This window comes from Neovison vison, chromosome 5 (assembly GCF_020171115.1).
Source record: "Neovison vison isolate M4711 chromosome 5, ASM_NN_V1, whole genome shotgun sequence".
Classification (NCBI taxonomy): domain Eukaryota; kingdom Metazoa; phylum Chordata; class Mammalia; order Carnivora; family Mustelidae; genus Neogale; species Neogale vison.
The window spans coordinates 22,854,872-22,871,143 of NC_058095.1; the positions used below are offsets into that span (position 1 = coordinate 22,854,872).

At 50.1% G+C, this 16,272-nt stretch overlaps 1 protein-coding gene across 2 annotated transcripts in view; it reads left to right on the forward strand.

The window, feature by feature from the left end:
• The window catches only part of PLXDC1 (plexin domain containing 1), a 57,133-nt gene that overhangs the window by 7,744 nt on the left and 33,117 nt on the right, over positions 1-16,272 (forward strand). For both annotated transcript variants that reach the window (XM_044248107.1, XM_044248108.1), the window contains exon 2: positions 677-855. In XM_044248107.1, coding sequence (XP_044104042.1) covers positions 677-855 — 179 coding nt within the window. The remainder of the gene's footprint in view (positions 1-676; positions 856-16,272) is intronic.

Genomic DNA, 16,272 nt, shown 5'->3' on the forward strand with positions numbered 1-16,272 from the left:
GGGGATCATTTAAGACTCCTAATGCCCAGGGGTGCCTGGGTGGCTTAGTGGGTTAAAGCCTCTGCCTTTGGCTCAGGTCATGATCCCAGGGTCCTGGGATTGAGCCCCACGTCAGGCTCTCTGTTCCGTGGGGAGCCTGTTTCCTCCTTTCTTTCTCTCTCTGCCTACCTCTCTGCCTACTTGTGATTTCTCTCTCTCTGTCAAATAAATAAAATCTTAAAAAAAAAAAAAAAAGAAGACTCCTAATGCCCAGGCCATACTACAGAACAATTATATCAGCATTTCAGGGGTGGGACCCAGACAGGAGGAATTTTTAAAGCTCTGCCGATGATTCCAGCGTGCCGTGGAAGTTGAGCATAATTACCTCTTCGGAGGTTTGGAACTTAGCTCCATCCCTAACCCAAGGTGTGACAATCTTTAACCTCTGTGAACCCCTGATTCCTGTCTGCAAAATGGAGAGCATTGTATTTACTGTGTTAGGCCGGGGTGAGGGACTAGAGTGTTCTGTGCGCAGAGTGTGAGGTGTGGAGCTGGCCCGAGGCTCTCGGTGCATGTGGGGTGTCCCTACACTCAGGGACGGCTTGGGATTGGGACCTCTGTAGAGTACATGGGCTGGTCCCCTCCGTGGACCTTTGCTCTGATTGCTGGGACTCAGCTTTCTGTCTCCTTCTCCCAGGTCAGGATGCAGGTCGAGGCTCTGGATGGGCTGCCAAGGGGACCACGCAGGGTCGGAGTCGGAGAGCCCGAGAGATCCCTGGGCAGGTGTTGGAGTCGGACAGGACCCAGCTGAGCCAAGACCCAGGCGGGGGCACCCTGGCCATTGACACACTGCCTGATAACAGGACCAGGGTGGTGGTGAGTGCTGGAGGAACGTGGAAGGGGAGGGAAGTGGAATTGGGGGGGCTCCCCAGGTGCCCCATGTGTACCTGTCAGATGCACAAATCACATATTCTTTGGGATTGACCTTGGATGTCAACATGGAGAAAGGGATCCCAGGGGAGGGGATGAAAGCAGGGCCCAGCCTGGGACATAAAATCTTCGCATCTCAAAGCTTCATAGATTGCCTTCCTCCTCGTGCACCCAGAGAGGGGAAGTGACTTGCCCAAGGATGCACAGCCTGTGCACAGGACTCCCGGCACTGGACTTTTTCACTGCCCGTGGCCTCCACTAAAAGCTGAATGAAGGTGGCATTCAGCTGCCAGCTCAGGCCCCTCCCCCTTTGCATTTCTGCACCATTTACAGACAGCGCAGCCCCAAAGGTTTAATGACTGCAGAAGCTCAGGCTGCTTAGCTTCCCGGCAGGGCACAGAGTAAAGAAGGCAATTAGTGTGAAGCTTGGGGCAGAGAACCTCCTCTGGCTGGGGCCAGTTGCCTGTGGAGGAGGGGGAGTGGTGGTGAATGAAGTGAGGCCAGGGGGGCCAAGGCCCAGAGGAGGCGCTGTCCTTGCGATGTCTGGCCCTCTTCCCCAACCGGCTTTCTTTCCAGGAGCCTGGCGGGGACTCCGTGTCTGTGGGTGAATCGATCACCATGTGTGCGTGTGTTTGCACGTGTGTCTGAGGGTTTTTCTGTATTACGTACGCTTGCCTGTGTGTCTGCCACTGTGGGCTGTCTGTGCCTGTGTGAGTGATGAATGTGTGTGGCCGTACACGTGTGAGCGTGCCCCTGGCCGTGTGTATAGACGCCTTTGGCTGAGATTGAATTCCTAGGACGCAGAAAAACTATGAAGCAAGAAGCAACAACAGGATGTGCTTCTTCGCGTACATTTCTTTTTGTTCAAGAACGATCTTTTTACATCAAAGGAGTGCAAGCAGGTAGTCAAAAAAGAGCAAATGCTGCTAAGATCGGAGAACAAAGCACGGCTGACCGCCCCGCCTCTCTGCACCTGCCCGCCTCTCTGCCCCGCCCCTCTGCACCTGCCCTCCCCTTGCTCCAGAGGCGCCACTGGAGGCCTTTTCTCCTGGCGGTTACCACCTTATTCCTAAGTAATTTGCTTGTGCTGCTTCCTCTTGATTAATTCATTTAGACATTATCTGTTGCCTACCTGTTGTGTAGATGGAGATTTGTCTTTTATATATTCCCTCGAGTGTCATCCTGCTCTCAATATTTTTGTTAAATCCATATGCTCCGCTTTATATCATGATAATCATGTAAATATTGTTCGCCATTAACCCAATCAGGGTAATATCATTACCATCATAAATCTCTTATATGATTTTTGGTTTTCCTGGATCCTTGCCCCGAACCCCCTTTGCTTAGTTTACTGTACTTACCATGGTTATATATTCTTATATACCCACTGGCCTCAAATAGAACTTTGATGTGGTCCAACCAGTCTGTTTTTATTCCCCCCACCCCCACCCCCTCCATGGAAACCTCTCTCCTGTTGTCCTGCTCTGACCTTCGCTGGCTGCTGCCCCCACGCAACCGCCCCGGGGTCATCGTGGGGCCTCCTTCTCCTCTGTCACTGGAACCCTCCCCCCTCGTCTGTCTCCTGTGTTGGGCACCCTGTTCTATGGACCCTGTGTCCTCTCTTCCCTGCCTCTCCCCCTTGTTTGTTTAGCTTCTTGAAAAAGCTTACACAGGAGGGAAAATTCTTTAGAGAGCTCGCATGTCTGAAAATGCCTTTATTCTATCCTCATACTTGATTGATAGTCTGGCTGAATATAGAATTCTAGATTAAAAATAATTTTCTTTCAGAAGTTTGCAGGCATTATCTCCTGGCTTCCAATGTCATTGTTGAGAGGTTTTCTGTCCTTCTCACTCTTGTTCTTTGTTTATAACTGCTTTCCTGCCACCTCTGGAAGCGTTTGAGGGTGTAAAGCCCAGTATTCTGGAAGTTGGGTCATGTGCCCTGCCTCTGGCTCTTTTTCTCCCCACTACACCGGATATGTGCTGCACTCTTACCACCTAGGACTTAGATTCACCGGTTCTGGAAAGTCGTCTTATTTTATTTCTTTGACAGTCTTCTCTCTGCCTATTCTCTTCTTTGCACAATTCCCCTTGATTAGATGTCCATATCAAGGATTGATCCTTGAATTTCCTTCTCTCTCCCGTTGTCTGTGCCTTTTGCCTTTGTGTGTTTGCATAGCTTGCTTGGTGGTGGTGGTGGTGGTCCATTTTCTGGAAGATTTTCTCAATCTTATTTTCTTTCTTTTAAGATTTTATTTATTTAAGATTTTATTTATTTGACAGAGAGAGATCACAAGTAGGCAGAGAGGCAGGCAGAGAGAGAGGAGGAAGCAGGTTCCCTGCTGAGCAGAGAGCCCGATGCGGGACTTGATCCCAGGACCCTGAGATCATGACCTGAGCTGAAGGTAGTGGCTTAACCCACTGAGCCACCCAGGCGCCCCAAGATTTTATGGATTTAATTGAAAGAGAGTGAGAGAGCATGAGCATGTGTGGGGGAGGGGCAGAGGGAGAGGGAGAAGCAGATTCTCTGCTGACCAGGGAACCCGATGGAGGGCTCAGTTGGCAGACTCTTAACTGACTGAAACACCCAGGCACACTTCAGCCTTCTTTTCTTTTCTTTTCTTTTTTAAGGTTTTATTTATTTATTTGACAGGGATCACAAGGAGGCAGAGAGGCAGGCACAGAGAGAGGGAGAAGCAGGCTCCCCGCTGAGCAGAGAGCCCTATGAGGGGCTGGATCCGAGGACCCTGAGATCATGACCTGAGTTGAAGGCAGAGGCTTAACCCACTGAGCCACCCAGGCACCCCAAACATTCTGTTCTTGTGTCATGGATGTAATACTTTTTCTATCTTAGGATATTTTAAAAATTAAAAAAATTTTTTTTTGAAATTAAAAAAATTTGTTTCCTGCTCTGCCCTTCCTTGCTCCCTCCCTCCTTCCCTCCTTTCCTTCCTTCTCTCCGTCCTTCCTTCGCTCCTTCCTGTCTTTCTTTCCAGTGGGGGCGTTCAATGCAGGGACCGTTTACCCAGGAATGGGCAGAGAGAAGGAAAGCAGCAGGGGGTGGTAAAGTGCTTTGGGAACAGCAGGAGCGGGAGCAGCTGAGAACTCCAAGCTGGAGCTGGCAGGGAGGGTGGGGACCCAAACCAGGAGGAGGGGCCACATTTACTAGCCCTTGAAGTGGGGACTGAAGAGGGACCAGAGCCAACCAGCAGCCTGGTAGGGAGGGAGCAGGGTCATAAATGCGTTGAACTCTCCCTCCTTCTGCATCGTTTCCGTGACTTATGTTTCCTTTTACCTCGGGCTCTGACATGGCTTGGCACTAGTACTGATCCTGTCTATTTACAATTTGATATTTTGTTCGTTGTGGATTTCTTGGCCCTCATTTCTATTTTAAGATAGTGCATGATTAAATGGTCAATGTTTATGGCTGGGTTTGTTGGTGCCACATTAAATGTAGTACCTGAGGGCAGGGCCCCACCACCTTACCTCATCCCTCTTTGAGATGGAACCTGCTAGAACCTCAGAGAACAAAGCCCCAACTCAATTCCCCTTCTGCCCTGTGTTCCCCTTCTCCCTGATCTTGGAGAATCAAGGAGCCATGGTGGGATGATGGAATAGAAGACCAGGGCAGGAGAGGTGCCCTGAGTAAGGGGACCCCTGGACACCCTTCCCTACCCTCCCTACCCCCAGGTTTGTTGAACTATCGGTTAAAGAACTGATACTTGCTCTGGGCCAGATGCCAGGGTTACAGGGCCATGTCCCAGTCCATGCAGAGGGGACCTGACCGAAGAGCCACAGAAATGCAGACTTCTGGAAGCCATTGTCTGTGGGCATTCAGAAAGGGGAGTGGGGATCAGCAAGAACCAATATAGATTCAATAACTCCAGAACTTAAAAAACAACACAGGGACACCTGGGTGGCTCAGTCAATTAAGTGTCTGCCTTCTGCTCAGGTCATGATCCCAGCCAGGGTCCTGGGAATGAGCCCTGCATCGGGCTCCCGGCTTAGCAGCGAGTCTGCCTCTCCCTCTCCCTCTGTGATCTCTCTTGCTTTCGTTCTCTCTCAAATAAATAAATAAAATCTTAAAAAAAAATTTAAAGTTCCCATGGAATTCTGCTGGCCATATGGTGTGGGAACTTCTGATCTGTAATATGTCAAAGTAATTTTAAAATCAGTTACTAGAATGACCAGCAGAACACGAAGCTTTCTCAGGTACCACATGGCTAACCTTGATGACCCAGGAGCGTTGTGGCCCCCTCAGCAGCCACACGTCGAGAGCCCACGTGAAGGAGCAAGGTCCCCTTGGCCGAGACCCCTCTTGAGTGCCTGGGAGGCTGAGCCCAGCTCTGCCTGAGCGACAGGAGTGATCAGACTTCTACCTCAGTTGGAAGAGAGTTCGGATATCAGACTGGGATCTGGAAGACAGCCTTGGCAGGCTGAGTGATAGTCGGCCTCACGCCAGATGAAACTACCAGGATAAATATAAATCCTGGCGCTTGAGTTTAAAATAAGGTGGGAGAGATGGGGCTTAGCAGTAGTTCATGAGGAAAAGATGTGGGGCTCCTCACGGCTTGTAGGCTGGAGATGAGTCAGGAGTGTGAAGGGACTGCCAAGGACGGAGGTGGGAAAGCTAACTTTGTTAGTGGAAACCAATGGAAACCCACAGAAACCCGGGAACAAGAGCTAGGGCTCTAGAGATCATGTGGGGCATTTCTTGGCCTGACCATACACTGAGGGGCTTGTGCCCCCGTTTGGGTGGTTATCTAGAAACCAGAGGAGTCCAGAATGGCTGAAGGAGCTTGCAGGTATTAAGCCTGGTACAGAGAAGGCTCTAGAGAGATGGCTGTTTTCTCACAGCTGCGGGGCTGTGACTGCTCTTGAGGGAACAAACTGTTTTGCTCCATAGAACTTATCACTTCCTGCACCGAATTATCTATTATTTGTTTATATTGCCTGTCCTCCCCGTGGAACGGAAGCCCTGTGAGGCCTGAGACTTTCCAGACTCTGCCATGGGTGCCCGGCACAAGGGAGGAGGGCCTCCTTTGAAGGAACAGAGGAAGTAGGGATGTCCCCCTCCCTGGAAACCTCGGAAGACGGGGTTGTTGAAGAGAAGAGGTCATGCTAGGGTCCGTCCTTGGACTCAGTGCCTCCAAGGACCCCAACTCTATTCTACTCTTGGGTTCCCACACATAAGAGAATGGCAGAGCTACACACCACCAGAACATGGGGGCGCATGCCTGCGACCCAAGTGGCCTCATGCCGGGGGCCTCTGTGGGGCCCGAGCTTCATTCTCTACTGGAACCCACTGAGTGGTGTTTGATGGGGGTCACTGAGGATCACCCCCTTCAGCACAGCTGGGCCTCAAGCCCCGCCCCACCCCCGCCCTTGTCCATGCTGTGTGCCCACCCTACCCCGGACAGCAGGCCGCCTCGGCCACTCGGGAGCCCAGCAAAGGGCCCCAGAGACACCTGCTTCTTCATGAGTCTCTGCTCAGTGTCTCTGAGAGCTGGAGTCTATTTGACCAGAGGAAACCCCATCTAGACTAAGACTTGGTGGCAAAGGGTTAGGCAAGTGGGGAGTGGTGGGAAGAGGATATTTCAGTGGATTCGGTTTGGTCCGTTTCAGAAGGTTTTCTTTTCTTTTTTTTTTTTTTTTTCAGAAGGTTTTCTTGAGTCTCACCAGGAACTCTGCTCTGGGGCCATATCAAGGGGCCGAGGGCCTAGCAGGTGGGCTTCCATTCCCTCTGCTGCCCCACATACCCACCCCCGAGGCCTCTCACACTCCAGGCCGTGGGCTTCCCTTCTGGCTCAGGCCTTCTGCCCAGTCTCTCTAGCCATCTTCCTATCTTGCCTCCTCTGGCCCAACACTTTCTTCCCATCCCCTTTCCCCCCAGATCCCTGTCCAGACTCCCTAGCCATCCCTTTTTCCTGGCCCCTCTGCCCAGGGTAGACCCAGGGTAGATCCCTGGCCGGGGTCCTCAGCTCAGCTTCTGTTGCCCAGCACCCTGGGCTCATCACCACACCACAGTGCTCTGTCCAACCCAGACGTGCTTGCTTTGAGGCCTTGGGCATCCAGCCAGCATTGCCAGGGTGAGCTGGCAGCTCCGAGGCCCCTGGCCAAAGCCCTCTCCTTAGATTTTATTCTCATACCCACTCTACCACCATGCCCCAGTGGAACTAGGACTCTTGTCTGGACCAGGATTTCCAGAGATTTTCCCATCAAGACCAATTCTGAGGCCCTGGAACACTGGCAACTTTTTTGGAGGGGGTGGGTTGGGGATTGAGGGGAGACACGAAATCAGAGACCCTGGGTTGTGGCTCAGTTTATTCTGAGAGGCTAGAAAAGGGAAGGAAGCCTTGGACAAAGTTCTTCTTCCATCCTGGGGATTTCCAATCCTAGTCCAAAGCTTTTTTCTTGGCTCTCTGTTTCAGATCTAGCCCAGAGTCTGGGAGGAACCAAGCTTGAGAACGTTCAGATTTGGAGGTTCTCCTATAATAGAATAGTTCTCTCCATGGTAGGAAAGACCCTCTCCTCTACCCCATCTTCCCTAGGGCCCCACCTCCCTAAGTTTCTTTCCTGTCTGGCCAAGAAAATCTTCCCTGCTCTTTCCCCACCATGGGGAGCCCCAGGGATGCTGAGGGACCCTGCGTCCAGGCAAGTACCATGTGGTCCAAGATGGCGGACAACAAGAGGGACAAATGAGTGCAATACCTGCCTGATTTCTATAATGTCCCAAAGGAGGCAGTTCCCAAAAGGAGACCTCTAGGAGACCTCCTCTCCAGATGGAAGGGCCTGGGGGAAAATGGCACAGACAGACAGACTCGTAGGCCAGGACCTGGTGACCAAGCTGTGCTCGAAGGAGGACCGTACCATGCCAGTGGGCTCAGGGGAAGGGATGAGGTGAGGAGGCTGAACCTGGGAGAATTCCAGGTGTAGTGTGTAACGTGGACGGAGGGAAGGAAAGCTCAGGAAAAGAGAAGAGAGAAGATAAGGGGTTTTGTAAGAGGAAGGGGTGTTTGGGGAGGTAGGATGTGGAGCCCAAGGGTCTAGTCTCCAGTGCTATGGAAACAATCTAGCAGTACTGGGCCCCAACCTTTGCACTGGCTGGTACCAGTTTCCTGACCCTGGACTGGATGCTGAACCCCTCAATTAAGGAATCCCTGCAGTCCCCACTAGTTTCGAATTTCTCAGATGGGGTGATAAATACTGATCTCACAGGGTTGACATTCAGGAGCAAAATGCGAGTTTTCTGATCCTGTCATCTCCTCACCCACTTGTTCTGGGCTCAGTACGGGTGCCAAGGACACCTCGTGGCTGCTCAGCCCCAGGACATCTATCTCCCACAATGGTTACTCTTGTTGATCCTTTTCCCGTCCCTTGGGCAGGTTGGTGGTTGGTTGGTTTTCTTCTTTCTTTTTCTCGTGTTGAGGTGAGATTTACATAACATAATATTAACCATTTTATTATTTTTTTAAAAGATTTATTTATTTTAGAGAGAGAGAGAGAGAGTGCACACATGGGGAGAGGGGCAGAGGGAGAGAGGGAATCCCAAACAGAATTCCTGCCAAGTATGGTGCCCAACATGGGGCTTAATCCCACAACTCATGAAATCACGACCTGAGACAAAATCACAAGTCGGATACTTAACCAACTGAGCCGCCTAGGCGCTCACATAACATAAGCCAGTTTATTTTTTTTAAGACTTTTATTTATTTATTTGACAGACAGAGATAACAAGCAGGCAGAGAGAAAGGAAGGGAAGCAGGCTCCCTGCTGAGCAGAGAGCCCGATGAGGGGCTTGATCCCAGGACCCTGAGATCATGACATGAACTGAAGGCAGAGGCCCAACCCACTAAGCCACCTAGGTGCCCCAACATTAACCATTTAAAAATGAAGGGCATTTAATACATTCACAGTGTTGGGCAACTATCACCTCTATCTAGTTCCAGAATATTTCATCACCCCAGAAGGAACTGCTGTACCATTTAAACAGTTGTTTCCCATCCCCCCTTCCTTTATCCCCAAGCAAGAACCAATCTCTGTTTTTATTTTTATAGATTTACCTATTCTTGATGTCTCACATATAACTGAAATCATATCATATATGACTTTTCGTGTCTGGTTTCTTTCACCTAATATAATGTTTCTGAGTCTTATCTATTTTCATGGCTGAATGCTATTCCAGTGTACGAATATATATAATTTGCTGATTCATTCATTTGTTGATAGGCACTTGGGCTATTTCTGCTTTTTGGCAGTTGTGAATATTGACACTGTGAATGTGAGTACATGTATTTGTTTGAGGACCTGATTTCAACAGTTTGAGCCACATACCTAGGAGCAGAATTGCTGGATCAAATGGCAACTCTATGTTTAACTTTTTGAGGAAACTCCAAACTGTTTACCACAGTAGTCAAAGCATTTTATGCTCCCCCAGCAATGTGTGAAGGTTTCAAACTCTCCACATCCTTGCCAACACTTGTTACTGTCTTTCTTTTTTAAAAATTAGAACATTCTAGGGGCATCTGGGTTGCTCAGTGGGTTAAGCCTCTGCCTTCAGCTCAGGTCATGATCCCAGGGTCCTGGGATTGAGCCCCACATCAGGCTCTCTGCTCAGCAGGGAACCTGCTTCCCTTCCTCTCTCTGCCTGCCTCTCTGCCTACGTGTGATCTCTGTCTGTCAAATAAATAAATAAAATATTTTTTAAAAAAGGACAATAATATAAGTCTACAAATTAGTTTGCTAGAACCAGCTCTGATCAGCTTACAATAGCTGTTTGGGCATTACCTCTTTACAAGTCTGTTTATGAACATCACCTTTAAAAAAAAAAAAAGAAAAAAAATTAGAACATTCTAATGGATGTAAGATGATATTCATTGTGGTTTTGATTTGTGTTTCCTGATTGACTAATAATGTTAAGCATCTTTTCATGGCTTGTTGGCCATTTGTATATCTTCTTCAGAGAAATGTCTACTTAAGTCCTTTGCCACTTTGCCCATTTTAATTGGGTTGTTTGTCTTTTTGTCTTGGGCAAATTTCTTAACCTTTCTTCATTGTCAAATGGGGATGCTATTGTCTAAATGTAATTGTAAAGATGTTCTACAGGAATCTACATTAAGGGCCTGGCACAGGGTCAGGAATGATAAACATTAGCTGACTCTGGTCTAGGTGACCAATCACCTTGGTGTTCCCAGAATGCTCCTGGGTTTTGCATTGTCCTGGGAAATTCCAGTAGCAGGCAAATTAGGATACTGATCACCCTACTGTGGTCCCAGGTATGGCAGATACTAGGTATCCTTGTCACCGATGTACTCTAAACCTCAGATTCCTCATCTATAAGGTGGGACTGAGAATGACTCATGGGGTTGTTCTAAAAATCCGATGAGGGACGCCTGGGTGGCTCAGTCAGTTAAGCGTCTGCCTTCAACTCAAGACATGATCCCAGGGTCCTGGGATCGAGCCCCGCATCAGGCTCCCTGCTCAGCGGGAAGCCTGTTACTCCCTCTCCCACTCCCCTGGCTTGTGTTCCCTCTCTCATTGTCCCACTGTCAAATAAATAAAGTCTTAAAAATTTTAAAAAGAAATGCAGAAACTGAAGGGCACCTGGCTGGCTCAGTCAGAGGAGCATAGGACTCTTGATCTTGGGGTTGTGAGTTTTGGCCCCTCGCTGGGTGTAGTGATTACTTAAAAAAAATAAAAAAGAAGAAAAGAAAAGAAAAGGAAATGCAGAAACTCCAGCCCTGCCGAATCAGTATCTGATTCTCAGGTGACTTGGATACACATTAGGGTCTGAGAAGCACTGCTTTGTATCAAAAGTTTTAAAGCTTTAAAGCAGGGGAAACCATCTTGGAGATGGAAAGTACATTAATAAGTTCACCACAGATTTATCTATGAGAGCATAAAAATTAGAAGTTACCTGAATGCCCCAACAATAAGGAAATAGTTAAGAAAATTGTGGGTTTTCTTCGGAGTAGATGGCCAGGAAGCCATTATAAGTGATGGTTAAAAGACCAAGTTCAACATCAAAAACTGCTTTAGAGATCATGAAACCTGACTGAAGCAGTCCACACAACAGGATTATAACCATGTAAAGTTATATACATATGGAAAAGGCTAGAAGGAAATGTGGCCACATGGGACCAGTTGAGGGATGGGGGAGGTCTGTGTTTGTTTTTATGTTGCCTTGTCCTGATTCTGTGTGGTGATAGGATCTATATTTATGCTCTCAAAATCCCTGGTTGGCTGATATTTCCTCCTCATAGGGAATTTTGCCGAGAGTGGATGATTCTTCCATTTCCATGAAGTGTTGGGGGCACTGAGAAATGCTGTGTCTACAAAGTCAGTCCCCACCCTCTTTCTGAGCCTGGTCCAACGCCCCATTTCCAGGGTCTTCCTAGGTCTGCTTTATCCATCCCGACACCTCTTTACCCTGGGCCCTTGGTGTGGATGTCGCTGCCCCTTTGTCTGGCCTGGGTCCTCTCCCTTTCCAGGACAGACCCTCTTTCTGCACTCTGTGATGACCAGTTTTCTGTGTGGTTTTATTTTAACCTGAGGCTTGAATACTTCCAGAGGGCAGATGGAGAATATTATTATTATATAAGGTAAGGGAAAATACAAATAAAAGGCCATGTTATGGAAGTCCTTTCTGATTGCAGACCTCATTCTATGGCTTGACATGGAATTCACCCACCTATACCAAGAGGTGAATATTTCTAATACCATCTTGGAACAGAGAGGTGAAGTTCTTGCCTCAGGTTGCACAGCTAGTGGGTGACAACCAGGACAAGAGCCCAGGTCTTTCTGCCTTTGGAGTCCAAGGGTTTAATACACTGTCTCCTTGTGGATGAAAATGCCTGACATATTGGTCCAGACAGGGGGTGCCTCTAGACCAGTGCTTTTCAAACTTTATTGTTTGAAGAATCAATCTCCTGAGAAGCTCATTTAAATTTGGACTTTGATCCCTGAGGCTTGGGGTTGGGCCTGGGATTCTGCATTTCCAAGGAGCTCCAAGGTAATGCAGGTGCTGCTGGTCCCTGGGGGCACATTTTGAGACGCAGGGATCTGGAGAACATCCCTATGGGTCTTGTAAGGCTTCGTGGGATGGTGGAGTCAGGGAACGGGATGCCGCCTCCCCCAGCAATCCCATCAGCACCTCCTGGGGGTCCAAACCGTCCTGACAAGCCTGGCTGGCCAGACCTCTCCAGCAGGCCCTGCAGGGTGCCCTTGGTGGCCTGCCCCAGCATTTTCACCTGCCAGTTGGCTGGCAGTTGACGGGCCGATGGTGACAGCTTAGCCGGAGCTCCTGTCCAGAAACGTCTTGAGCTCAGCCAAGGCAAATGCCGCCCCGCTGTCAGCAATGAAGTGCCTGGCAGGCTCCAGGCATGAATAATTGAGGCAGAAGAGACACTGTAACAGCAGACGATCAGGATGGGGCTGGGGCTGGTTTGGAGGAGGCAGCCTCCACAAGCAAAACCCTTCTTGGAAAGGTCCAACAAAATCATCGTAATAGCTCCTATTTAGCGAACACCGACTGTGGACCAGGCACTGGGCTGAGAGTGTACGTGGGTAGGTTTTGTCTAATCCTTTCAAGAACTCTGCGTGCGAGATTACTGAGGAGGGACTCAAGCTGAGAGGAGAGTGAAAAACTGGAGCCAGGTTTTGAATTTAAGTCTGTCTGACTCTGCAGCCCGGGCACCTGACTCCAGAGCAGTGGTTTTCAAAGTGCACTCCATGGAACCCTAAGGGCTCACAGAGGCACTTCCCTGCACTGGCTGCCGTGGAATGGAGGGTGGTGGAAGAGGAAGTAACCCAGCAGGCTGGGCTCCAGGCCCTTCTTTCCTTCCCCTAGAATGGCCAAACTTTGATATGATTTATGTACTGAGCTTTCATGAAAGGTTAATTGGGAAGAAAAGATTTCATGACCAAAAAGTTTTGAAATCCATGGCATGCCGCCTTCCAGAACGAACGTGGATTACTGACCAGAGCTTCTTGCATGGATTTCAAGGGAACACAGTTCCCTTTGGTGGACTTGCCAAATAGTCTGGCTCAGGCTATGCCCCCTGACCCTCTGTGCTGTGAGGCCACCCTGTCATAGCTTCTGGCCTCCAGGCCATAGGCTACCCTCAGGGGGAACGGGACTGCCCCAGGGACTGCAGGTCCAACACACTGATGGGCCTGAACGGGGTAAATTCCTGGGACAAGTTCACCGTCAGGCACAAGCCTCTAAATCTTTTTAGGAAACGCGTGTACATGGATGACAGCGAGGAAGCCCTCAGATTGACCGGCCTAAGGAGGCCTCTCAGGACCTTCCTTGTATTAATTAGGACGCAGATTCAGCTACTGTAACAAATGCCCAACTCATGAGGGGCTTCAGCATGAGTTTATTCTCCCACATGTAATAGTGTAAGTGTAAGGAAGCGGGGGGTGAGGTACTGTCTCCATGGTGTTGGGGACCCAGCTTCCCTCCGTCTTGCTGCTCTCGCCTCTGCAACATGTGCCTTCTCTGCTGTGGTCCAAGATGGCTGCCCATTCCTACTGAGGACAACTGTTCTCCTGGTCTTCCATTGGCCAAGCATAGTCATGTAGCCCCGCTGAGCTGTAAGGATGGCTGGGACACGTAGTCTTAGCTGGGTGGTCACGTGCCTAATGGAAACTAAAGGAAGAAGGAGAGAATGGTTATGGGGAAGCACGTATCCATCTCTGTCATGGGTGGACTTCCTCTATCAAAACTGCTGGTGCTGGCATCCACGTGAGCAGGGGTCCGCAGTAACAAATGGGAAGTGCCCCCTAGGTTGGTGACTTTCCACATGACTCCATAGTCAGTCAAGAAATTGGCAGTGGGGCAACTGGTTGGCCCAGTCCATTAAGCGTCTGTCTTTGGCTCAGGTCATGATCTCAGATTGCAGGAATCAAGTCCCACAATGGGCTTCCTGATCAACGGGGAGTCTGCTTCTCCCACTTCCCCTCCCCCTACTTGTGCGCTCACACACTCTTTCTCTCTCTCTTTCCTAAATAAATAAGATCTTAAAAGAAGAAGAAACCAGCAGTGCTTGACTTTATAGAAGAAAAACATGGCAGCCTGGGTGTTATCAGGGAAAATTCTTCCAGAAACTGGGTTTCTCACTTCTGGCTTCCCAGTCAGAGTCTCACTATCTGTGCTGGTGAAGGACGGTCTGGGGTGTCCCTGGAAGACCCTCTGATCACCCCAGGAGCAAGCCTCTTCTGGTTAGTGCCCTTCTGGTTCTAAGGAGCTATTTGAGCTGTGTCAGGAGGAAGGTTTACAGTGAGGAGGTAGAGACCTACCGTGGGCTCCAAGGGCCAGAGATGACAGACAGGCTGACTCAGAGTCCAGGAGAGCAGTCAGAAACCAAGGCTGCTTTCTTTCTCTCCAGGCCCAAGTCAACACTAGTCTCTTTTTCACTCACTCAACATATATTTATTGAAGCCAAGTGCATGTAAGGTCTTCCTTCTTCTCTCTGTGGACAAGAAGTCACACTTAGGACAGCGCCCCGATGACACAGAGGTACGGACGTCCACCTGCTGCCCGGCGGAGCCAGGGTCTCTCTTCCTTGCTTGGAAAGTGTCTCCCTCTCTAGCTTCAGTTCCTCAGGGAAGAGCTTGAGGAGTCAGGGGACTTCCGCCTGCGAGCAGGACATGCCAGCTTTGGAAGGCTTTCCACAGACTTGGATTCTCAGAGGAGGCAGCTGGGTCCTTCACAATGGGCTTGTGTTTCACCTGCCTTCAGTGCTGAGGGAAGATGTTGTCCTTGTCACCACCTCACATGTTCTCAGCACAACCTCAGGCCCCAGCAGCTGCAGGATCCTTGTGACTCAACTAATTCAGCAGGCAGATCCTAACACCTGCCATATGCCAGGTGCCAAGCCCTGCACTAGGGAGGTGCTGGGGTGACAAGATGAACATGACACAGTCCCCTCAGCTCTGTGCCCCATAAAGGACCTGCGCTGGTCCTTCTGATGGGGGAGACTTAATTTATTTTTTTTAGATTTTATTTATTTATTATTTTAAAAAAATTTTTTGTTTTTTATTTATTTTTTAAAGGTTTTATTTATTTATTGGACAGACAGAGATCACAAGTAGGTAGAGAGGCAGGCAGAGAGGGAGTGGAAAACCGGCTTCCCGCTGAGCAGAGAGCCCGATGTAGGGCTCGATCCCAGGACCCTGAGATCATGACCTGAGCCAAAGACAGAGCCCCGACCCACTGAGCCACCCAGCTGCCCCTTATTTATTTATTCTAGAGAGAGAGGCACAGGCAGAGGGAGAAGCGGACTCCCTGCCGACAGGGAGTCTGATGCGGGGCTCCATCCCAGGACCCCGGGATCATGACCTGAGCTTAACTGTTAAGGCAGACGCTTAACTGACTGAGCCACCCAGGCACCCCTGACGTGAGAGAGTTTAACCAATGACTAAAAAGCAGCCCATGTCACCTTCCAGTGGGGATAGTTACTTAAACATCTGAGAAACAACAGACCAAGGAAAAGCCTTTGCCTTTGAGCGAGACTGACCTGGTTTCAAATGGGGCCCAGGAGACGCGTCCCCGTCACTCCACCCTTTGCCGTCTTAGCTGAGGCAGCAGACACACAAGTTAGCATCTGTTTGGGGTTTCCGACCCATGGCAGAGTGTGGCTTCTGCCTGGGCGGGCCCTCATTTCTGATGCTTGGAGGTTTGGCAAAAGCTCTCACCGCGTGAGTCCCCGGAAGCAGGTGATAGAAACCAGACCCTTCTTCAAGCCTCCAAGCAGCCGTTTTTCAACACGGGTCTGCTCCAGTTCCTACGTGGGAGCTGTATTTGGTTGACTCCCACCCTACCTGCCCAGGTCTGTTCTCTGTGGGCTGTTGTCCTGCTTTGCTTGGTAACATGATCCCATTCCGGTCACCAGAATGCGTGATGGTAGCCGTGGCACGGGGGAGGGGCAGCCTCCCCCCCCACCATGGCTGTGCCCTGCGACACATTCATCGGCAAATCCTCCAGTTGAGCACATCCCCCGTGCCTCACCCCCATCGGTAAAGGCAGCCCTCGCCTGTGGGAATGTCTGGTCTTAGAGGAGAGGACTGTGGGAGCCCCAGAAGGCTTGTGAGCAGAGTGATGGGGCCTTGCACGTGCCTTAGATTTGTCTGACAGCCGCGCAGAGGGCCGGTGGAGGGCTGGGGGGGATCAGGAGGCTGGAGGGGAGGCCCCCCTCCCCTGCCACACCATGCTTCTCCTGCTCATCTTCCCCCAACCCTGCCCTGACCCCAGGTCCCCAGAGCGCGTCACTTGTCAGAAGAGCAGAGCCTGCCTCTTGGCGGCTGGAGAGGACAGGCATCCCCTGTCCCTGCTCATACTGGGCCCAGGGCAAGGGCCGG